Source organism: Crassostrea angulata, chromosome 6, assembly GCF_025612915.1.
Source record: "Crassostrea angulata isolate pt1a10 chromosome 6, ASM2561291v2, whole genome shotgun sequence".
Lineage (NCBI taxonomy): Eukaryota > Metazoa > Mollusca > Bivalvia > Ostreida > Ostreidae > Magallana > Magallana angulata.
In genome coordinates this window covers 60914057-60940090 of record NC_069116.1, presented here as the reverse complement: position 1 = coordinate 60940090, position 26034 = coordinate 60914057, and the positions used below count along the sequence as shown (strand labels likewise).

The 26034-nt window shown below is 33.8% G+C and overlaps 1 protein-coding gene across 2 annotated transcripts; it reads left to right on the top strand.

Annotated features, from left to right (window-relative positions):
• Positions 1-969: 969 nt before the first annotated feature.
• On the top strand, positions 970-17306 carry LOC128187787 (excitatory amino acid transporter-like). 2 transcript variants are annotated; one of them, XR_008244087.1, is made up of 12 exons: positions 970-1093; positions 2674-2831; positions 2939-3013; positions 9480-9602; positions 9965-10052; positions 10149-10191; positions 10451-10562; positions 11921-12047; positions 13499-13732; positions 14547-14741; positions 15168-15288; positions 16634-16768. XR_008244087.1 is itself a non-coding variant. In XM_052858375.1 (12 exons), exons 2-12 carry the CDS (start codon positions 2687-2689, stop codon positions 16818-16820), a joined length of 1464 nt encoding a protein of 487 aa, XP_052714335.1. In that variant the 5' UTR covers positions 970-1093; positions 2674-2686; the 3' UTR covers positions 16821-17306. The 2 variants fall into 2 exon arrangements, 1 of the variants encoding a protein (XP_052714335.1); XM_052858375.1 differs by having other exon boundaries at positions 15154-15288; positions 16634-17306.
• The last annotated feature ends 8728 nt before the right edge of the window (positions 17307-26034 follow it).

Sequence of the window (26034 nt, the reverse complement as noted above, 5' to 3'; positions counted from 1 at the left end):
TGCTGCTGTCTGTCGGTCCGTCGGTCTGTCGGTCGGTCCACCTACAGTTTCCGTTCATTTTCTTTGCAAAGGATGAACAAGTTGAAATGAAATTTGGTATACAGGTTTATCATGATAATATCTAGGTCAAGTTTGATATTGGGTACGATCGAGCCATTTTCGACAGCGAATGAGTTATGGCCCTAGGACGTAGAAAAATGCCAGTTATTTGCAGTTTCCGTTCATTTTCTTCACAGAGGATGAACATATTGAAATGAAATTTGGTATACAGGTTTATCATGATAATATCTAGGTCAAGTTTGATATTAGGTACGATCGAGTCATTTTTGACAGAGTTATGGCCTTTGGACATAGAAAAATTCCAGTTATTTGTAGTTTCCACTCATTTTCTTTGCAGAGGATGAACAAGTTGAAATGAAATTTGGTATACAGATTAATCAGGATAATATCTAGGTCAAGTTTGATATTGGGTACGATCGAGCAATTTTCGACAGAGTTATGGCCCTTGGACTTAGAAAAATTCCAAATATTTGCAATTTACATTAATTTTCTTTGTTGATGTTTCCAAGGGAGGGGGGCATAAGTGTTTTACAAACATCTTTTGTTGGATGGTGTTTTTGGTCAGTACAAAATTTATGAAGCATTATTGTTTTCACAATTGACATCAACTTTAAATAAAAAAGAAACAAACACCTTAAGCAGACACATATTATGAAATAATAGAAAGCTTACTTTAGTTAGTACATGACCCAGGGCTCTAGTTAAATACTGTGCACGTGACACTAACACAAGAGGATACGAAACAGTTCAATTCTCCCAAAACTACATTGTTTTGCGGAGTTTGCAAATCAGACTTTAATCGAATAGGATTAAGCAATCTGAGTGAACAGGTTTAAGAAAAGTTCACCAATAATAGTTACAGGATATCTTGCGGACGTTAGTTAATACAAACTTAATACACGGAACTTTCCGAACGAGCGGTATTGCAAACTATTGTATTTGTCACAAATCACCGAAATTTTTTGGTTGTAGATCTCACATGGTTTTTAAAGAACTTTGTGCCCGGAATAACAGTTTTCTTCCACTGATAAAGGTACTTAAACATTTTTTTTGGATATTAAGTAACTTATTGTACTTGCTAACCTTTTTGCGGGTCCCTTATATATTTACAAGCCCTATTCCATTTTTGTATTATTCTTTATCCAGGGGGGTTACTATATAAATTTGAAATATTAATGTACGATATAATATTAGTGTTCAATTAATCTTCATATTTCATACAAAATGTGAATGTTTGACTCACTGAAATAACAGAATAATTCTCCAGCTAAAAGTAAATGATATGCATATAAACCTCTGAATCATTATGCAGTGATTCATACATCTGTCATATGGAATTATGCCGAATGTTTACTCTTTTTGATAACCCATCAAAAAGACTGACCTGCGTCGACATTAATGACCATGAAACATAGTTAATAAACAGAATGTGATGAAGTCTAAGTTGTACACAAAACTGTAACCAAAGTAGCTACACGCTCTAATGCCAAATGATCAGAAAAATATCCAAAAATAGTTTTTGAACATATTTTTAAAAAATAACTGATAAAAAATTTTCAATAAAGATCTTATCAATTTTATTAATATTACTTAGAATTACCCAAAATAGCTATAGTATCAACACGCAATCATGGGTCAGTCTATGACATACATTGAGAAACCAGAGTTGATTGTATACCACTAGAACTGTAATGTATCGTTTCGATGAAACAAAGCAGAATGAGTTTGTATTAAAATCATTTTGCGCGGGTTTTTGAATACAGTCTTGTTTTTTATTAACCGCTTGCTGAATTTAGCTGAACGTCTATGCTTCTTCGGCATCACTGTCTCTGAAACACCCATGCTGGCAAATGCATTAAAATATACCGAAAAATAATTTTAGAAGTACTCACATTCTAATTATTCTAACCAAATTTCATATACTAGTTATAAAAATTTATTTTGTGTGAATTTATAATTTGCCTTCCATCCTCTTTCTGTTTATCTTTCTATCGGTCCATCTACCTGTTTCTTTTTCTCTTTCTCTATCTTCGAAAAAAGAACATTTGATTCAATACTTGACCCTGTACGATTTAAAGTTTCACGTTCGGGCTCTTGATTTCATGGTTTAAATCAGAACAAATGTATTTTCTCGAAAGGGCAAACCCTTTGATATAAATAAGGTCATTATGTTACACTTATAAGTAAGTCTCCTTTAATTTATCAATTCTCCTTCGGCATTCAGTCATGTGGTGTCATGTGATAAACTCTTTTAACAGTGAATTCTTCTCAGATATTTAAAAGACTTTTATTTTTTTTTTCCTTTATTTTAAATAGTGTCTTAAAAAGAATTAAAGCGATAAACAAAAATTCAAATAAAGAATAATTGATTTACCTAAAGCTGATAATGAATAACAATTATTGAAAGAACAAGTAAAATACACATATTAGAAAAACTGAAGTGACATATAATAACTGGTACTATTGTTTGCAGGAAAATATATTTATATTTTATATATCTGATGAAAATTAAATATTTTTTTATCCAGAAATGTAGCCATTGGATTACTGTTCATGCTTAACTGAGCTTTCATCTACAAGGTTAAACTCGTCAATGTTCATTGTCTATTACAGTCGTTAAAGCATCATGACTGACCACCAGTCTAAGTGTTTCGGATTTCTGTCTCGTAACGCGCTAATTATCAGTGTGTTAATTGGTGTGGCGGTGGGCTTTGCTTTCGGCTTTGGACTGCGACTTTTAGAACCATCCAGTGATGCCCTTACTTGGATTGGTAGGTTATGGCTAATATACTATTTCTGTTCATTGATTTTTTATCAAATCGTCTTGAAATCGACATTAACAAACTTTTTTCAAAAGCGATTTGAATTTATTATTCAGGTCTTACCGGAGAAATATACATGCGTCTACTGAAGATGACGATTCTTCCTCTCATTGTGTCCAGTATTATTACAGGTAAGCAGAAACTCCCATATATCCTAAAAAGCTTTGATTAAACAATTTGTATACGTATTTATAAATAACCCTCGAGTGTTTCGACTTCAATTTTTCTCCGGACCCATTAATTTGATTTTATCTACATTTTATTAAGGTCTTCCGTTTCCAACGGAAGACCTTATAGTTTTCGTACGATTTCTTATTATTATTATTATTATTTTTTTCCACAAATTTTGTGCACGAGATTTCTCAAAAACTATTCGACCGATTTCGACCATTTTTTCACAGAAGATGAGACTTGATGTAAACTTCATACGTTTTTGATATTTTTCCTGTCGGCACTTCCGGTACCGATTTATCGGCCATTTTGTACATTTTTACAAGATATTTTGTGCAGAGGAGATCTCAGAAACTATCAGAGATATGACTATGAAATTTTCAGGATAGGTAGTCTATAGTTTGAAGTTGTGCACTATTATGTTGTTTTACGCCAGTGGCGCCATTTCTTGGAGCTCGCCTGGGCTCGAAATTTGAGTACGAATTTTCATTCAAAATTTTCATACGTTTTCATCTGTATCTTTTTATCAGTTGATATTTTGTTAAGACATATATTACAAAAGTAGTAGGTAATTAAACGTTCTTTCCAACGAAATCAAGAAAAAGGGGCTGGCCCCTTAAATTAGGGGCCAAGACACTCGTAAACCCTATTACAAATAACTTAAAAATGATCAAAATTTTGTAATGCAATATAGAAGCAAAGTTGTTGATTGTAGCAATATTTATCAGGTAAAATCATTTTACACCCATTTATGACGTAATTAGGGATTTTTAGGGGCCAAAGTACTTAAACTTTGATGCAATATATCTAGAGAAGGAGACATATTTTGTTAGGCAATGTAGAAAAGAAAATGTTTGCATTGATGATTCTAATCTATTCCACTAATCAAAACTCTAAAGTCTGTCCCCATTAAGGATCTAGAGGGCTGGCCCCTAAAATATTCAATCATTTGTATCTCAAAAATGAACAACAATTTTAGATGGGTGTAAGAACAAAAAATGTTAGTATTCGTGAGACCTTCCGATTGAACTCAAGAAAAAGGGGCTGGCCCCTTTAATGAGGGGCCAAGACACTCGTAAACTCTATTACAGATAACTTGAAATCAATCAAGATTTCAAATATCTTTGGTACCTAGCCTTTTTACAAAATTGATACCAGCGAGATTTTAGTCACTGTAAGTGATTGAGACACAAACTTTTATAAATGATAGACAATCGATTGAAGATATATTTAACGGATTTTCTTTTGTCAACCGTCACTTCCGGTACTCACCAGAAGAGTTCAAACAATTCATTTTTTTCACAAGTTTAACTGATTATCTTTAGTCTTTCATCTTCCATGATTAACAGTGGTGTACACTAAACAAATGTATAAAAAAAATCCTTGCTTTTATTTTCATAAACCTCTTTTGTTCGTCCGTTTTCGGTCTCGAGACAAAAAACCTCGATGCACTAAGATCGCAGATTTGGCAGAGAATATCGATAATTCATCGTATCATATGAAAACAAAATCGGACGGAAGACCTACTCGTTACTCGTAACGAGATCTAGTTTATTATTAAGGTCTTCCGTTTCCAACGGAAGACCTTATTGTTTTCGTACTGTTTCTTATTATTAAGGTCTTCCGTCTTCAGCGGAAGACCTTACTGTTTTTCTACGCGTTCTCATTCTTCTATATTATTATTTTTCTTCTTGGTAGTCACCCTAAATTTCTCAGCCATTTCTCAATCGATTTTAATGATTTTTACAGGGATGATGTCTTAGGTGAATATCTCTTTGCATCTTACTTCCTGTCTGAAAATTCACTTCCGCTTCTGAATTATCTCCCTTTTTCATGTATTTTGGAACATGATATTGTTCACGCATCTCCTCAAAAACTGTTATAGTTAGGGACTTGAAATTTATATGCAAGATAGAGTGGTTATAGTAGATTTGCTTGCTTGTTTTAGATTTGAAGTCATCATCCTTGAAGCTCGCCCGGAACTGAAAATGTTGATGTTAAATTTTTTTGACAATTTTTACGAAATTTGAGATTTGATCACGAATATCTTTCTTCTAATCAATATTTTGCTAACACATGTAGAGCATCAAAATTTAATCTATAAAAGATCTTTCAACTGACACCAAGCAAAAGGGGCTGACCCCTCATATAAGGGGCCAAGAGGGGTCTAAAGTCTTTTATCTATATCTCTTTAATGAAAAATATTTTGTAATGTATTAAAGAAGCAAAAATGTGTATCTTCCAGTTATCTACCTATATTTGTTAAGAGTTTTCTGATATGTTACATAATCTGGATTTTAAAGGGGCTAGAAGTCCAATATTTTGATCATTTATTTCTTAAAAAGGAGAAATATTTTGAAATGCATTATAGAAGAGAAGATACTCAGAATAATATTCGTAATAATATTCAACCACCAAAGTTTCGTTTAATGGTCCTTATAAGGAGATAAAGAGTCGGCCCCTAAAACAATCATTCCCTAATATCTCAAAAACAGTCACAAATTTCTAAACACTTGTTGAACAAAATGTGTTTAATATTAAGGGACCTTTCATTGATATCAAGAAAAAGGGGCTAGCCCCTCAAATTACATGATAAGAGGGATCTAAATGTTTCAATCAAAGCTCTTGTACATATATCAGAAACAAAACAAGGGCGAGAAGTCCAATACATTTCTGATTTATTTGTAAAAGAAAAAGAGGATATAGAAATTGAAGAAAAGAGTCTGTTTAAAATCAAAGGATTTTTCATTCTATTTCCAAATCATGTTTAGCTGGTAAATAGCAAAATAAGGGTCAAGCATGTATCTCAAACTCTAGTGATATTGGGAATTTAGTATTTTCCGTTTAATATAGAAGTCACCGACCACCGCCCCCCCCCCCCCCCCACCCTTCATAAAATCATTTAGTTTTTCTGGCCCGATTTTACTTGATCTTTGATCTCGGACCTTTAATTTCAACTTAGTACCATTCTAGATTACCGCACTAATTACCAGACCAATTCGTTCATTATTAACAGAGTTATGAACTTTTTGGCATTTGAGTTTTAATTTTCGTGTTTGACATGTACTGTAGAAAAAAATTCTAACTCCCGAGCCCTTCACTCAATCTTCATGAAATTTTGTGTAAATGTACCTCGGACCTCATTCTGTTTTTCTGCCAAATTTGCAGCGGGTTGAACAATTAAGAAGAAATTTCCGATATCAAGCCGCGAGTATAGCCTGTACGGGGACTTAAAATTTACACAGTGCAAGGGATGTAAGCAGCCGCGTAATATTTCTGTTGCATGTATATTTCTTGTTTTCCGTTTAGTCTGAATCTACGATACCGTGTGAACTAATTATGAATGTTAGAACTGTGGAAATTACTGTCATCAATTTTTTTATGAATAAATTTACGTGTTACTGATTTCGTTATTTCTACATTTATAAGAATTTTATCAATCCTGTTGATATAAAATAGTCAAACATAATAGTAAACGACACAAAAAAATCTCTACTCTGAAATACATGTGTAAAATGCATCAGTCATTGTTTTAGGACTTCCCCTAATTGTCGTTAACCGAATCCGAGATCCACACCTCAAAATTCTACTTTCGATTTATTTACGACGAAAATCAAGCTCGGTCCTTTTCATCCCCCTCCAGACACAAACACGCATCAATATTTCAAATGACCTCGCACTGTTACCAAACCTGAGTAGTGAGACTTCTTACACGTTGTTTTTTATCTCATACAAAAATTCAGCTCCTGTCCCGGGCGGAAACGCCCCAAATTCAAAGAGAAAATCGGGAATTATTTCGCGTCAGCCATGTTTTGACGCGAACCTTTGATGAAATACTGTTATGACACCTGCAAAGGCCGTGTGGAGCCAAGATTTGTTCTTTCTCTCTATTTCCTTCTCTCCATTTGTTTTTTTTTTTACTTTCTAACTAAGATATTCAAAATAAAGGGGTTGTTGGACTGAAGTACAAGTTGAAAAACACTCTTCCTTTAAGATTTAGACAAAAACAGTCCTTTATTATTAAGGTCTTCCGTCTTCAGCGGAAGACCTTACTGTTTTTCTACGCGTTCTCATTCTTCTATATTATTAAGGTCTTCCGTTTCCAACGGAAGACCTTATTGTTTTTCTTAGGTTTCTTTTTCCCTATTATTATTATTATTTTTTTTTTTCTTACCGATTTTGTGCACGCGATTTCTCGGAAACGGCTCAACCGATTTACGTCACATTTTCAGTTCTGATAGATATTGATCTGAACCTTGTTGGAAATTTTTTTTGTTGATGACGTCACTTCCTGTCTCGAGATATCGTGGATTTATCAGTTTTTATAGGGGTATTTTGTACCGAGAACTCCTCTTTTACCATTGAAGATATGATGTTGAACTTTTCAGGGCTGATAGACGAAAGACTGAAATAGTGTCTAATGGTCATTAATCATCTTTATCTCAAAGAGCTCCGAAGCTCGCCCGAGCTTGAAAATTAAGATAAAAAAGGCGTCATGATTTTTCTTGGTTTTCTTTGAATATCTCTTTTCTTCAAAGCATTTTGTTAAAACATGTAGAACAAAAAAACTTAATTAAATCAAGAGCTTTAATTTCAGATCATGAAAAAGGGGCTAGCCCTTCAAATTAGGGGCTGAGGGGGCTCTAAAGTCTTTTAATGATAACTTTTTACCGTGAAATATTTTGTGATGCGTTATAGAAGCAATTATGTTTATTCTTAGGTTATTAACCTAATCATGGCAATCATTTACTCCTATGTTACGTAATTAGGGATTTTAAGGGGACAGAAGTCCAAAACTTTGATGTTCTATATCTCAAAATGAAGAAACATTTGGATAAGCAATATTTAACAAAAGATGCTCAAAATATTGAGCTTAACAATCTGAAACCATAATTTCCTTGTTATGCGGTCCCTAAAAGGAGTTACAGGGTCGGCCCCTAAAACGACCCTCTCCAGATATCTCGAGAACGGTACAAAATTTGTAAACACCTTTTGAACAAAATGTGTTTGAATTGACAAGAGCTTTCATTTGAAATCATGAAAAAGGGGCTGGCCCTTCAAATAAGGGGCTGAAGGGGCTCTAAAGTCTTTTAATGATAACCTTTTACCGTGAAATATTTTGTGATGCGTTATATAAGCAATTATGTTCATTCTTAGGTTATTTACCTATACATGGCAATCATTTACACCTATGTTACGTAATTAGGGATTTTAAGGGGCCAAAAGTCCAAAACTTTGATGCTTAATATCTCAAAATGAAGAAACATTTGGATAAGCAATATTGAACAAAAGATGCTCAAATTATTGAGCTTAACAATAATCAACCATAATTTTTTTGTTATGCAGTCCTTAAAGGGAGTTACAGGGTCGGCCCCTAAAACGACCCTCTCAAGTAATCTCGAGAACGGTACAAAATTTGTAATTACTTTTTGAACAAAAAGTGTTTGAATTGACATGAGCTTTCATTTGAAATCATGAAAAAGGGGCGTTCTTCAAATAAGGGGCTGAGGGGGCTCTAAAGTCTTTTGATGATAACTTTTTACTGTGAAAGATTTTGTGATACGTTATAGAATCAATTATGTTCATTCTAATGTTATTTACCTATACATGCCAATCATTTACTCTTATGTTACATAATTAGGGATTTTAAGGGGCCAGAAGTCTACAACTTTGATGCTCAATATCTCAAAATGGAGGAAAACTTTGGAAAGCAATATTGAACAAAAGATGTACAACCATATATTGTTTGTTATCTGGACCATAAAAGGAGTTTTAGGACCGGATATCAAAACGATTTTTCCCATATATCTCAAAAACGGTAACCAATTTCTAAACACTTATTAGTGGTACACAAAAATACCTTTTGACTAGACTGAATGAAAAGGAGCTGATCCCTAATAAGGGACACCAAAGGGATAGATAGTCTTTCACCCATTACTCATAGATCCCGCCTCATTTTCCGGATCATTCCGTTGGCGAAGATCAAGCGTAAGGTCATTCCATATTCTAAAAATCGGACGGAAGACCTCCTCGTTGCTCGCAACGAGATCGTGTCTAGTTATTATTATTATTATTTTTTATTTACAATAATCCAAATAAATTGATTGTAAACAGGATGTTTGCAACAGGTTGGTAGTATTTAAGATTAGCAATTAAAACACATTTGCTATCCTACCAGGCAACCTAATCATCACTTAATGATACAACATACCACAGCTTTCTTTTGAAGTACTTTTCAGTTACGAACAAGTCATTTCCTTCCATTTTGCATAAACACATTAATAGTTAAAATACAAATAGCGATTAGATTGTTCAGTGCATCTCTTAAAAAGCTCTAAGAAATTACAGTTTTCTCCATCAATCTATTGTCTCTTAAAACACCTTTTTGAAATAAGAAATAATCTCTTTATAATTTGTTTACTCCAGGAACAGCCTCAATGAACGCTAGAACCAACGGACGCCTGGGTGCCGTCAGTTTCTGCTATATCCTGGTGACTACAGCTGTAGGGGCTGTCATAGCTATCATCCTCTTTATTCTCATTCAGCCGGGTAATTAGCGTCTGTTTTGCCTTGGGCTGACATGTGTGTTTTTCTAATAATTTCGAGTTCATTCACAAAAAATTGTCTAGGTTTTTAATACATGTAAAAACAATTGTTAGATTTTTTACTCCCTAATAAAGTGTGTCTTCTATACGAGGCTCGACTTTAAAGACATTTAATTAATCAGATAAATTTTTGTAACACATAATAAATACTAGTCTAAGTTTGTTCATTCTATGTTCTCTCATCTATTACATTTGTTTATTGGTAATTTGATTTGTTTGGTAAGTTTCTCTCTCTCTCTCTCTCTCTCTCTCTCTCTCTCTCTCTCTCTCTCTCTCTTTTAAGTCATTTGCTGTACATGTATACAGGGAAGCACGTCAATCTGTCGATGTCCAAAGACCGGACTACCGTAGGGAGAAACATAGAAACCAGTGACATGTTTGCCGACATGATCAGGTAGGAAGGATTCATGCTGTCAAATTTAACGGACAGTCATCTTTTAAGTATAAGATCCGCTTAAACATATTATATGGACCTTTTTATTTATTTCAGAAATTTATTTCCTGATAATATCGTCACAGCTTGTTTTCAAAAGGTAATATACTTTAACTATTCTGTATAAATACCATTATGAATTTGCAAAACAGGGTATACATTTAAGATTTTAAAAGAGGTCATCATTCCTTAAAATCAGTTATAAACACTGTAAATATGGCTATTCAGTTGAATGTTTAGACAAATCAAATCCGATATCATAATAAGAAAATACCTTCAAACAGCAGAACACGAACTTATACGACCATAACAGCTGAACACGAACTTATCCGACCACAACAATTTCTTTTTTGTTTCAGACCCTAACGAAGTATTCACACATCTCTGACACGGTGACAATAAACAGTACAAATAGCAGTATCACAGAGGTGCAGAAAATTCTGTCTTCTACGAGTGGAGTAAACACTATGGGTAAGCGATAGCGTTCAATTCCGCTCAACATTTTAAAATTTGGGCGAATACTTATCCTGTTTAATTTGGAATGATGGTGACATCCAACAAATTTTGACTAAGAATTACAGTCACCATGACAACTAATATTTAGATGACATTGAATTCAAGTCACTGCCACGCAAATTTTAGTTTTGATTTACGGTGAATACAATTTAGATTCAGACATGAACTACAGTTACAAATAAGAAATTTTAACATTATTTATAGTGACCCACAAATAATACTAGTATTACTTATTTGGTTTGTAACTGACTGTTTACAGAAATTTGTGGGGTAGGTAAAGTCCATATATAGAAGGCGAAGCAGAGCCTTCTATGGACTTTACCGACACCACAAATTTCTGTAGACAGTAACGATCCTAAAAGATGTTTTGTTTTGTCGAGGATCGACATTTTGATATTCCCTATTTTTTTACTTTCCTCGTCAGTCGTTTGTGCAAACCTCGATGCTATTGTTGGATCATAATATTACGTCAAAGTCAAAGGGGGTCACTCTAAATATTTTTGGGCTTAAAAATTAAAGGTATGGTTGAACGTTTGTGTAAAAAATCAGCTCAAATAACGTTACATCCACCATGTTGCCATATTAATTTTGACGCTTGTCCTCTAAAGGCAACCACGTGACGCGATTCATCCAATGACGTCAAGACATTCTAGTCCGAAGCAAAACAATATTTTTGTTCTGCATTACTGTCACTGTCAATCATAATAAAGCTTTAAAATGCACAGACAACCATTCAAGGGTTATTTTAGACCCGTTCATAGACAACCATTCAAGGATTATTTTAGACCCGTTCATAGACAACCATTCAAGGGTTATTTTAGACCCGTTCATAGACAACCATTCAAGGATTATTTTAGACCCGTTCACAGACAACCATTCAAGGGTTATTTTAGACCCGTTCACAGACAACCATTCAAGGATTATTTTAGACCCGTTCATAGACAACCATTCAAGGATTATTTTAGACCCGTTCATAGACAACCATTCAAGGATTATTTTAGACCCGTTCACAGACAACCATTCAAGGATTATTTTAGACCCGTTCACAGACAACCATTCAAAGATTATTCTAGACCCGTTCACAGACAACCATTCAAGGATTATTTTAGACCCGTTCATAGACAACCATTCAAGGATTATTTTAGACCCGTTCATAGACAACCATTCAAAGATTATTTTAGACCCGTTCACAGACAACCATTCAAGGATTATTTTAGACCCGTTCGTCCTTGATGTTTCGTATAGAATCTCTTTGAACTCAAGAACTTAAAAAAATTTGAATATCAAATCTGCCTTTTTTTTCTTGTCGCCAGGTCTTATCATTGCGTGCCTGATGTTTGGCGTCACGGCCAGTAACCTAGAGGAGAGAGCCCAACCTTTCATCGCGTTCTTTGAGACCATCTATATTTTAGTTGCCAGTCTCTTAAATTGGATCATATGGTGATTTTTCTCTCTTTGACATCTGGGTAGAATTTCATACAATTTCAACAGAAATGTCAGCTTAAACGCAACAAAATAGGGAGGAGTATACTGTTTTTGACTTGTCCGTCAGTCAATCTGGCAATTCTGTTTTATAAACGTAACTCCTCTTTTGTCGCTGTCAGATTTTCGTGAACGTTTGTATAAATGTACATTGTAGAACACAATGTGTAGATGTTCATAAAACCGAGCATTTTAATTCCATTTTTTCTGTTTACAATACCTGTCATTTTGAACTTAGAATTTTAGTCATACATGTATAAAGATTATATTAATGAACAGTTTGTAAGCGCAACTCCTCTTAACCACTGCATTAAAAATTAAACGTATGTATTTACTCATTGTACATATATAAAAAAAATTTATCATAAATCTTTATCAACTAGCAAAAATATCTTTATCAACTTATTATAAATAATGAGCATAAATATTATTTTTTTTTTTGTCATATGCTGCTGGAACCGTTTACTTAGCTATCAAATGCAAAATATATCCCCTGGTCAATTAACTTGCTAATGTATTTTTATTTCATTTAACTGTCAAAAATACCAGCTTTTTATAAACTGGATGTTGATTTAGCTTCATTATTAACTCTCAGCATGTTTTAGTTTTAGAAACGTCAACTTAGTTTTTTAATTAACTGTCGGTAAATAAAGTGAACATAGATCTCTTAAGTGAATTTTTAAAAGAAAAGACCATATTCGGTAAGGTCCAATTTCTGCTAGCCTTTTTCACAAAAAAATAATCATAACATACAGGTATGATAATAAAATTCGAAACTAAAAAAATCGAGATGTTTTACAATTCCTGTCATTTCGTAAAATCATCCCAAATATATCAGGGTTTTTTCATATTCAATAATAGCAAATATAGAGCACAATGTCGTCTCAAAACCCGTTCACATGCAAATGTTGTAATACTTTTGCAATATCATATTTAAAAAATGTCTAGGAACAAGCATGTGCTTTTTTCTGTTCAAAAAACTGATAGGAAATACATCTGGTTGCTAACAAACCTACTGTTTGTAAAAATGAGACCATCATTAATATATCTAACCTCTGTTATGACTCTACCATTTATTTTGTCTTGTTAAATATGAATTTTATTTGTTTTAATCTCCATTTAATCTCCGTGAAATCGGTTCATGTACCAGTTACATTAGACGATCTGGCTATGTGAATGTAAAATCGTGTGTGCCGAATTGAGGATGCTTATGGTTGTTTAAGGGACATTTGTAGACGTCGTGCAAGGCAATTTACATTGCAAACAAGACTGTGAAACACTAGTACTTTCGTTATCTTTAAGTATATGTCAGAAATATCACCGCCTCTATCAACTGTCAGAGATATCAGCTTTTTGATTGACGTTTTCTTTGTAAAGATGTCTTTCTTCTTCTTTTCTTTTACTGTCAGGTTGACTCCTGTAGGTGTGGCAAGCCTCATTACCACCGCCCTACTGAAAGCTTCCGACATAGAGAGTGTGTTCACCAGTATGGGGATGTTTGTTCTAGCACACTCTATCGGCATCGCTTTCCACCAGTTGGTCCTTATCCCACTCACCTATTTCTTCACTACCAGAAAAAATCCACTGTATTTCATGGGGTATTGCTTGAGACCGTGGTTAACTGTATTTGCTCCTCCAAGCTCGTAAGTTTCTTACTTCTATACAAGATTGTTTTCCCTCGGAATTAGTTATCATTTATTGGTTTAAACCTGATACTTGACCAAATGATATATTTCTGTGTCCGTCTGGCGAGAATTCATATTCATTAATATGGTCGTCATTGGCTTCGATTCCCATACTAATCTCGACATTGCATATTGTTAAATACAGAAACCGTGTTACGTAAGTTTTTCAAATATTTAGAGTAGTTGCCCTTTGAAATAACTTTTAAAAGGAGTGAGTACCCTTTAAATTGACATCACATTGTTATGTTTGGAGAGCAGAATAAAATGTCAGCGACAAAATTTACATAAACCTCTGTGGAGGAAAGGGAGATTACGTTTAAAATTGAAATGCAACAAAACATTGTTCGTACACAAAGGCGCAATACAGAATGTCAAAAGGTATTTCACCTGTGAAAATGATCATTTTGAACAGATTGATTGTGATACATGTATATTGGCCAAGAGGTAAGGCCACTTTTGTATGAATTTGCGAAGATCATCACTTTTTGTTAATAAATATCAAACTTGATAGTTGTCGGGAATACAAAGCACTTATTAGGTGTGTAACTGACTGACTACAGACTTCTATCGGATTGAACAATCGAGGCAAAGCCGATCGATCAACCCGAAATTTTTCTGTTTTCAATCAGTAATAAACCTAATAGGGCACAGTAGATAGCAATGGTGATTTGAATAACTTGATTTCAAAAAACTGTTAGCAAATACAGTGAAACATAAAAATGTCAATGTGACATTACTCCAGCGCTAAATCTTGATGAATTAAACATTGTAGTGCTATAGGCATACCGGAAATGTTAAAAACTTTGGATGAAAATCTTCACGTTGACAAGAGGGTTTCAAACTTTTTCGTTCCTCTTGGGGCCTCGCTAGAGCGATGCGGGAGCTGTTTGTTCATCTGTCTGTCAGCTCTTTTCTTGGCTCAGTTAGATGGAATGATACTGGATACTTCTAAAGTTGTCATCATTGGGTAAGTTTGGACGAAGGCTCGCTATATTACCACATCATCAAGTTCTAAAAATTTGCTATTTCAGGCAATTTGTGCGATATTATAATAATAAAATCCGTTTTACCTACACACCAATCTGTTTTCGTCTAAAATGTTGTCTTTATACAAAAAATACTATATAGTCTCTATAACTTATATTCATTTCTAGCACAAAAATGTTACTTAATTATCAATCACTATATCGAAATTTAACACAAAGGCTTATTTCCTATTCATAAATGACATTAAAAATTTGGTGTAAGCTACAATTTTACATTGTATGGAATCTTATAATCAATGGGACAGTCTCCTTAGGGCTAAAATATTCTCAGTAAACATTTTATCGGGATATATAAATAAATGTCTATCCTGTCGACTGATTGGTCTATTTTAGACTTCTGTCGACAGCTGGGTCCATGGCCACGCCTTCTGTTCCGAGTAGCAGTGTGGTCTCCATACTAGTGGTGCTCTCGTCCATAGACATACAAGTCCACAGCATTGGCCTTCTTATGGCTTTAGAGTGGTACAAGTAAGTCTCCCCCCCCCATACCTCAATCAAATTTTCATCCATAGACATCTGAGTCCACAGCATTGGCCCTCTTATAGCTCTAGAGTGGTACAGGTAAGTCTCCACCTCCATGCTTTTTTCAATTTTTTTTCTATAGACATCCAAGTCCACAGCATTGGCCTTCTTATAGCTCTAGAGTGGTAAAAAATACTTTAAAAGGTTGTATTAAATTCATTTTTTAAAATATGTCAATGAATCACAGTATTAAAAACCAGTGACTCCAATGTACGAATGCGGCATTTTGTTTATTTATAGCTGGAATCTGTGTATATGGACAACTAACTTTGATTTCGTACGACGATTTCGATGTTATGCCTAAAGTTTAAAATGTTAAAGTTTCTAAATTGTTGACTACAGAGGCAATTATTAGAAGTAGCGTTTAGTGTAAAACACAAAGGATACATCTGCAAACAGAGTTGCTAATATCTTACTTCTAAACTATTTGTTTTATTGGCTGAAAATTTCATCTACATTCTACGTTTATCATATTTAACACATGTCATAATATGGTGTGCGTAATGACGTTAATTTGAACAAGAAAAGCATTAAGATTTAACAGAAAAACAGATTGTACACGTCATATTGTGAAGAAAGATACATTAAACGAAACATAATATGCTGTTAAGTCAAAAGAAGTGAAATAGACACGATTTGATATCAAAAATGTATTTGTTTTCTATTTTGTATACATATAAAATTATATTATTGTGCAATGTACATGATTGACCAAACATTAAATGTTTAAACCCAAGTTACAAGTGAGATACAGATGTAAATATTCATCGATCTGTAAACCAAGCTCGAGTCTTATATTTCTTGCAAATAATGTAAAGTAATGAGATTACCATTATTTTGACAATATGATATAGAAGAAACAGAATAAACTGATTGAATGTGTACATAAATAATATCATTAACAACAGAAAGTACCATTTAATTAAAACTAGTACTCATACAACACAATTTTTCACAGTAACAAAACTTGAGCTTTGTTTACAAAACAAAAAAAGAATTTCAATTTCTGTATCCGGCTTGTAATTCAAAATTTGATTTTCAATGTTTACAAAGTATACAAAAGATCAACCAATTTTTACATTTAAACAGAAAAAAATAATAAATATAGAGCCTAACTCGAGTCTATATTCCTCTAAGTTAAACATTACAACCGGAATTAAATTATGGGCAAGTTTCAATAAAGCTTACTATATTCATCCAGCACTTATAAGTGATGATGCCGGTATATTAAATCTTAACATTTTTTTAGATAAAAAATTGTATTGATATATATTTTTTCAAATTTTTGTAGCGATAGGATTAGATCGACAAGCAATACTCTGACAATCATCTTGGGAGCAGTGATGGTGGAGAGACTCTGTAAGACAAGTCTTAACTCCGACCAGGAAATGGACAGTTATAAGAACACACAGGAGACACCGCTCTACGACTCAGAAATACGTGTCTTTGTGAACAAGGACAAGTCTTTAGAGCATTGATTCTGTGTATTTATGTTATCAAATAGCGATAAAATGGAGCTCAGACCGGCAAAAGGACAGTTATAAGGAAACAAGAGAAACTGCTCAATTACTCTGAAATACTTGTCCTTGTGAACAGGGACAAGTCGTAAGAGAATTGATTTTTATCACGACATCCTGTGTAGCAATATATTTATTGTAGTTCTCTATGAGCAATGTTTAACTTGTTTCTGGCGACAAAATAAGAGTTTACAAACAATGGTTTTGAAATGGTTTAATCATGTTATGGATTCTACTCATTAAAAGAATTGTAATATACAATGTTATTAAAACTTTTTCACAGTAACGACACGCAGACCACTGCAAACATCTATTCTATATTAGTAATTTTGCTCAATGATACTAGAATTTGAGCGTTACAAATGATGGAATATGCCGATTTTCATACAGGTTTGTCCTTTTCAGTCAAAGACGCATTTTGTACAAATCGTCACTTATAAGTGTGATGTGAACATCTTTTTATTGCAATAACTGATATGATTGGCAAATGTGTCTTAGTTAAGTTTTGTCTAATTTCTAAAACTAAAAGTTCTTTATAAATTGAGTCAAACTTTTCCATAATTATATTTAATTTCAATTACCACAAACGGTCCATATTTAGAAAAGCATTTAAACTATTACTACTTATATAGAAACGAAGTGTTTGAGAGATATGATAGACAACACACTTAAATTTTGATAATATCAACAGAACTTTGCGTTCAGTCAGTTCCATTTCAATTCATTTCTCAAGTTTAGCAGAGCCAACGTCCGGGTTCGCACAATCCAATCTTTATATACCCAATTCCTTTCAAGCGTTCATAATCCAAGATTAAATAATGACAATGGAATTAGAGATAATGAAGACTTATGATTTTGACAGATTTGTATTCTTTTGAATTGCGTAAAAATGGTGATGAACGGTCACATATATTGCTTTAATTACTTGTTTACACAACTTATTGACGATTTGAAAGATTTTAAAGATTTTAAAACACCAGAAGCGGAAAAAAATCATCATTGATTTACTGTATACGGGATAATAATAGCCCCGTTTTTTGCTTTTTTCGCCTTTCTTGTCAGCGGTTAAATTCAAAACTGGGCGAATTCTCATGTCTCAAATTATCTCTCTTTAAACACAACCCTGTCTGGGCTAATTAAAGACTGGGTGAAACCTTTGGCAAGTGTACAATGGCAAATGTGATATAGGGCGAAAATCCTGTATACAGTATTAGAATTTTGTACTATTTAAAAATTCAATCATCTCTTAATGTTTAAGAGCAAAAGGTTTGAAATAAACATTCTATTGGCCAGTTTAAAGTGAAATTAAACACTTCCCCCTTTTTTCAATGCAACCTACTACTGCTACACAGTCGGAAACTTATTCCGTGTTCGCAAAAGCCGTATGGTGGGGTGGTTTTGTTTATTCAAAACTCATTTTGATTTGTTATTATTTTCTGTTAACTTCTTAAATAAAAACATACCTTTAAAAATAAGAAATTGAAAACAGTTTTATCTTTTGACTTTCATCCTTTTAAATGATAGGAACGTGTAATAAACCAAACTTATTTTGCAGTTTATAACTGTGTAATCTAAGTCCACCTTTTCCCATAAGCATTTTGTGTATATTTTTGCAACTCGTCCCAGGCATGTTGTCGAGGAGAACCGAGTGGGTTCGATTAGCAAATTGCTGTTACATAATACACAAGCTTCGCGTACTTTTCTTATCAAGCACAGTGTTTCCGACTCTACGAATTAATACACCATGTAAGTGTTTTTTTTTATTTACGGTTTTTCTAGATCTAATCATCAATGTTGCATGACCACAAATTTAGTTTTTATTTTACCCTATGATGCTGACTCCTGCAATGACAAAAGATGGCTGTAAGTTTTTTGTTTTAGAAATATGGATTTCGTATTCATTACCAATTTGTGAAGCCTAGTAAAAAATAAGATGAAAACATTTAGCTTATGTACATGCCATATTGCATTTTATTTACAATGCCAAGTTAAGTCCGCCAGTCTGTCGTAATACAAATTGCAGGTTTTTAGATTTAAATTTTGAACGCTGAGAAATAATCAAATAATTCCTTAGATTAAAGCAAATTTTAGTGCCCCTTCCTACCAAAAAAATTCAGATATCGAATCATGAATTTGGAATCTTGTATCATGGAAAATGGCGACTGATAGTGTATTCCGATAAAAATCATATTAATTTCATCAATATATTTTAGATTAACTAAATTAATAAAACGTTCAAGAGTAAACCTGTTTAGAGTATGAAAACATTTTTGATGTATGTATAAATTAAAATTTAATAAACCACATGTGATTTTGTATCAGTAAGCGCAAATCTTATACAGATTGCTATAGTGTGTATTAGATTAACAAGGCTAATGGACCTGTTAGATTAATTAGCGTTGACAGTAGTGATATTCCTCCTTACGTCAGTCTCTCGCTGAATTCATACAAACGTCGACGCTATCTTGGCATTAATTAAAATCGCAAACACCATGTGCGAATGAAGTGAGCTATGCTTAGAGATAAGCTTTAAAATGTTTACATTACTTTTGAGAAAAATTGGTATAAGTGTGAAAGAGGATGCTTATTTCATATATTTATTTTATGTTAGTGTGAAATCAGATGCTATTATATTACATGTTTGTCCTCTCTCTCTCTCTCTCTCTCTCTCTCTCTCTCTCTCTCTCTCTCTCTCTCTCTCTCTCATACTTAATAGGTAATAGATTACAGCGTGTATAGTATTTTCATATTATATCATCATATTTCTAAGAACATTTAATGTTAAACATAGATCAAGAACTCACAGATATTTTATATAAACGGTTTAGTCTAACAAAACGTTCTTTGATTTAGAACCTTTAATTTCTTGCTAAAAGTAAATGTATCATTTTATATGTCATCGATAAATTGTTATGTTAAAAATTTATGATAATTCAATATACATACTACATCAAGCGCTTGCAAGTACACTGTTTATATTTAGTTCTTCATATGGTTTCACACTTAGTTCCCTATGCATAGTTACGTAAAAATTTGAAATAGTTGTCTTGCATGCTAAAATATTTATTTTGCATTTTGACATAATTGATAATTTGATAAAAAAAAAACACCAAAAAACAAGAGGCCCACGGGCCACATCGCTCACCTGAGGACCAATAGGTATGATAAAATCAGCTTAATGGAGTCATAATACAAACTATCTGGACAATGTACAATAATACATGTAGATCCTGTATAAATAAAATCCATTTTCCCTGGATATTCTTATGTTTATAATCATTTTAGTCCCTTTTCTAACAGGATGATTTTATAGTCATATCATATGTTGAGTATTGCAGTTCTCAAAAAGATCCTTAACAATAGTTTATATATGGGATATAACTCTGAACCTTCTCGTGAGGCCAAAGAATTGTCCTGGGGTCAAAGTCTTAACAATTATGAAGAATCATCTGGCTGATTAGTTTCTGAGAAGATTTTTAAAGATTTACCCTATATATTCCTTTGATAAACTTTGACCCCCCCCCCATTGTGGCCCCATCCTACCCCTGGGGATCATAATTTCACAACTTTGAATCTACACTACCTGAGGATGCTTTCACACAAGTTTTAGCTTTCCTGGCTAATTCGTTTCTGAGAAGAAGCTTTTTAAAGATTTACTCTGTTTATTCCTATGTTAAACATCGACCTCCCATTGTGGCCCAAACCTACCACCAGGGGTCATGATTTTCACAAATTTGAATCTACACTACCTGAGGATAGTCCCACACAAGTTTCAACTCTCCTGGCTAATTAGTTTCTGAGAAGAAGATTTTTTAAAATTTACTCTATATAATCATATGTTAAACTTCGACCCCCATTGTGGCCCCCACCTACCTACAGGGGTTATTATTTTCACAACTTTAAATCTACACTACCTGAGAATGCTTCCACACAAATTTCAGCTTTGCCGGCTGATTAGTTTCTGAGAAGAACATTTTTAAAGATTTACTCTATATATTCCTATGTTAAACTTCGATCCCCCATTGTGGCCCCATCCTACACCTGGGGGTCATGTTTTTCACAACTTTAGATTTACACTACCTGAGGATGCATCCACACAAGTGTCAGCTTTCCTGGCTTATTAGTTTTTGAGAAGAAGATTTTTAAAGATTTACTCTATATATTCCTATGTAAAACTTCGACCCACCATTGTGGCCCCATCCTACCCCCGGGGGTCAGGATTTTCACAACTTTGAATTTACACTACCTGAGGATACTTTCACACAAGTCAGCTTTCCTGGCTGATTAGTTTCTGAGAAGAAGATTTTTAAAGATTTACTGTATATATTCTTATGTAAAACATCGACCCACCATTGTGGCCCCATCCTACATCCGGGGGTCATGATTTTCACAACTTTGAATCTACACTACCTGAGGATGCTTCCACACAAGTGTCAGCTTTCCTGGCCGATTAATTTCTGAGAAGAAAATTTTTAAAGATTTACTTTATGTATTCATATGTTAAACTTCGATCCCCCATTGTGGCCCCATTCTACCCCCGGGGGTCAGGATTTTCACAACTTTGAATCTACACTACCTGAGGATGGTTCCACACAAGTTTCAGCTTTCCTGGCTGATTAATTTCTTAGAATAAGATTTTTAAAGATTTACTGTATATATTCATTTGTTAAACTTTTACCCCACATTGTGGCCCAACCCTCAGGTGAGCTAAAAAGGTTAAGTTTACAATACAGTAAGTTGTTAAAGTTGGTTTCTTGAAGAACAGACTTAAAATTTTCTTAATAAATATTGATAAATTTTTTACTTTTTTAATCTTTAGTTTTTAAGATCTGTGTACAAACATAGAATTGTGAGCAAATCTCTGTATCTTGCTTATAATTCGAAGCTTAACACTCAAATATGGTTAGTAAATAAAAATTGTAAACAATTAAACACAAGAAACATGCACTACATGACTGTATAACAAATAAAGAACACTGTTTATTTTATCGAAATGAATCATATATATACATGTGTATGCCTACATATTTCCGTCACCAATATCAAACTCTATTTAAACTGAATAAACTCGAGAAAATGCCGAGCGTCTCAACAAAACCTATTGCAGTAATCTACCATTACGCAAAAGATAATGCCGAATTACCGATAAAATGAATTGTATTTCAGTACCCCTACATCAGATTTTGCTTAATTTGCGCAGGTAAATAGTTAACTGTTTGATTTACCGAAGTCTCTGTTTGATTTGATACGTAAAAATCACGAAATACAGACGATAGTTTCCAGGTTACAAAGCATAAATACTGAAAACGAAACGGAAATCAGAACAAGCTAATACCAACGTCATATGTGAAAACTGTCAACGCATTGAAATGTTTAGCCTCAATTTACTTTTTTCGATTTACCAAAATCGGCACCAATATATTTTCCATGTTTCAAAATTTCCCTTCATACTCGAACTGTTGCACAACAAGCAAATTCATCATAGTCAGATCGACCCTTTTCGTATAATGTCATGGCTGCTTTAAACAAAGAACCTCGTTTCAGAAGTATGGAATACGAGTCTTGGTAAAATGGGTATGCAAACCCGTGCCGTGGCAAAATAAAAGCCGGGGAAAATCGGCAATCGTCAATTCCAAATACGCATTATTTTGCAGCAATATTCACAGCGAATACAAATATACAAGTCCATCAAATATCCTGAAATTTTAATGAGATTGGGAGATTAATAACTGACAATCTTTTGTTTTGCCCAGGCCAAGTCTTGCCTACCCATTTTACCGAATGCCGAACCCGAGGCTATTAACTGATTGAAACACGCCTTTCCTATATTATTATTTTTGTAATATCTCAGATTTGAAACAGAATTACCCCTTAATTTTTGCAATTTATATTTTCCTTCCCATAAGGATAATTTATGCTAAACTACGTTGAATTTGCCTCGGTGGTTCTTGAGAAGAAGATTTTAAAAAATGCACCCCCTTTTTCTACAGTTTCAAGGTTTTCTCCGCTTTGAATACAGATCGGACTTTTATTTCTGCAATTTATATTTGCCCTCCCATAAGAATGCTTTGTGTCAAATTTGGTTGAAATTGGATAAGCGGTTTTAGAGAAGAAGTTCAAAATGTAAAAAGTTTACAGACGGACAGACGGACAGACGGACGACGGACAAAATGTGATCAGAATAGCTCACTTGAGCTTTCAGCTCAGGTGAGCTAAAAAATCCAGCAAACAAGGGTAAGACAATATTAATGGAAGAGCTATCAGTAGTTTTTCGCTCTATTTGATCTAGCTTCTGCTGTTTCAATTTTCTATCTTTTTATGTCTTCAGATACTAAGAACGTCCTTTTCTAGGTGCACCAAAATGGAATTTATTTATAATTTCAATGGCTACTTAACAAACAAATCTCCCAAATTCCCTTAGAAAGTGAGCCTAAAGAGTGCACTTTGCTGAAGATTTGCAAAAACATAAAATAAATTAAATCAAGTTATTTTGAATTTGGTAATGTGACATATTGACAAAATGGGGCTGAATGTTGTCCTTGTCCAGATATAATAATGGTTCGTATTTTGTAGTTGAAACGTTTAAATGAATCTGCCTTAAAACAATTTAAATGAAAACTATTTTCGATTTTTTTAACCTTGTATCATGGAAAAACTTTTAGATTTCTCCAAAGGAATTTCCAATAAAATGTTTCAAGCTTTTCCTAATTTTTTTGTGTGGTTCTCCATAGTTCAGAGCATTACAGTAACAGAGATGATATTTATGTTATAAAAAAACCTCTTAGCTATGTCTAGGCTGTTTTAAGCTGAATTCAATAAGTTGTTCAGGGATGAAAAACCATTCCTGTTTGATCCTAGTCTTTTCGTTATATCTGCGTCCGTCCCTCCATTCTTGTTCACTGTGGCTTTGAGGTAAAGAAATGTTTGCTCCTCTTTTACTTTCTTGTTGTTTAAGTTGATGGCATAGTTCTTTTTTCAATTTATCCTCATGCTTATTGTTTTATTAATATTTAATCCTGTATATCTTGCGACATCATTAAACCTGGTGATCTTCTCTTGTATATCGCTATATTTGCTGGACATCAGCGCCAGGTCTTCGGCGTAGTCAAAAGCTTCTGGTGGACATGAGTGTTGAAAGGGAACTCCGGTCTTAAACTCGAACAATCAGTTGTTTTTCCGTTTTCGTATAAGCATCTAGTCCTTCTATTTTATATTTTTCCGATGACTTAATAAATATATCAGGAGTTCTGAAGGATTTGAGTATATCCCATAATGTAACCTTTTTTAAGATGCCAAATGCATACTTGAAGTTTATAGAGCTTATTTATAAAGGTGCTCGCCATTCTATGGACTGTTCCAGTATTGTTCTACAGATGCACACCTGTCCTGAAGTCTCCTTTTCTCTCCTATATGCAGCCTGTTCCATCCTTAGTTTGTCCTCTATCCCATAACTTACTCCGTCTATTATTACTATTCAAAAAAAAACTTTAAAAAGGAGCGGATAGTTGTTGTTGGTTCTTCACTCTCTTTAAACATCTCTGCGCTAATGTTATCTATGCAAGGGCGTTTTCTGTTTCCCCTTTTTATGACTTCTTTTTAAAACTATTTTTCTCTTACTTATGATGTATTAATTCTATATATGTGTTGTTTGGACAATACATACCTCAGGAAGTTCTGCTGCTTCTGTTAATAACTTAAGTTACTTTTTCCCTCCTCCATTAGTAGTTCGCCACCTTTCAATCTTGTGCCGCTGTTCATTTTCTTTCCACAGAGCTGTTTAGTCAGCTGGTAAACCTTGCCGAATTGGTTGAACTTTGCTGCATTTTAATCCTTGAAAACTATATCCTCTTATTTTTTTTCTTTTATCAGCTTCCCCTCCGTGTTTGGCCTCTTTGTCATTAACTCTAAATTTTATTCTCTTGATTTCTCTCATTCTCTAAGTTTAATCTTCCAATTTCTTCAAATGTCCTTCCTTCATCTATGGCTTTGTGTGTTTCAGTAATAAGTCAATCTTAGTTTCCTTTTCATAGGCCAAAAAATATTTTTATGCTGTTTAATCATATATCTCTTTCACCTGAACCCAGTTTTCGCTGACATCTTTTTTTGCACTTGATAGTTGCTGGAACCTGTTTCTAGTTTCAGTTTGAACCTTCTGCATACCCTGTGTTCTTTTTAATCTGCTAACATCATACAGATTCCTATTTTTGCAAACGGTTTTGTATATCTGCAGAGTTTCAATTTTACTTTCGTTAGATTAGATTGTGTCAGTATTGATATCTGCTCCATGTATAACCGTGGCATCGCATGATTGATCTCCTGTATCTGCCATTTACCGTTACATGGTCATTTTTGTTTTTATCTCTTCCATTGTGAGATTCCCATGTAATTTTAGGTATGCAGAGGTGCTGTAGGAGACTTCCACAATTAACAAGGTTGTTTAAAGCACATATTTCTGCCAGCTTTAACCATTTCTGCCAGACATAATCCGTTTTTATTTGAAGTGCCTATTTCCTCTCGTCCCATGACCTGTTCCCATCCTGCATTTATGGTTCCAACTTTTGCATTTCCATCGCTCACTAGTATTAATATGTCATGTTTTGGAACTTGAGCTTTTATCTCTACAGCTGTTTGTAAAAGGTGTCTTTTTCTGCTTCCTAAACGTGTTTTTATGACGAGTTAAAAAGTTTACGATATTCATGAAAAAAGAACTGACGAATGTTCATTTTGACAAAATTTAAATTCTAAGTGGAAATTATATAGAATATAAATTCCATATATCTCTTTTTCACCTACTGCGGGGTGTTAGATGTGTGCGTTTAAATGTGGGTTGAAAATGGGGATGGATACAAAACACACTGAAAGATAAAGAACCGAAAATTAAAGCAAACACATACTAGACCTATAAGGTTGATTGAAAACTGACATCGGTTATCAGAACTTCTCAGAACGTTCATGAAAGCGGAAGGTAGACTGGGTAAAGTTATCAGCTTGGTCACAAGTTGTTTGAGCAATAAGTAGATTAACGAGTGGAAATTTTGACGATAAAAGGAAAATCGTCAATATATTTAAAATGTCAACGTCGTCAAATTACGACGCTTACATATAGGTAGTATGGAGAAACTGCAATGATTGAAAGAGAATCAAAAAATACACACCAAATTGGCCTTGAGGGTGA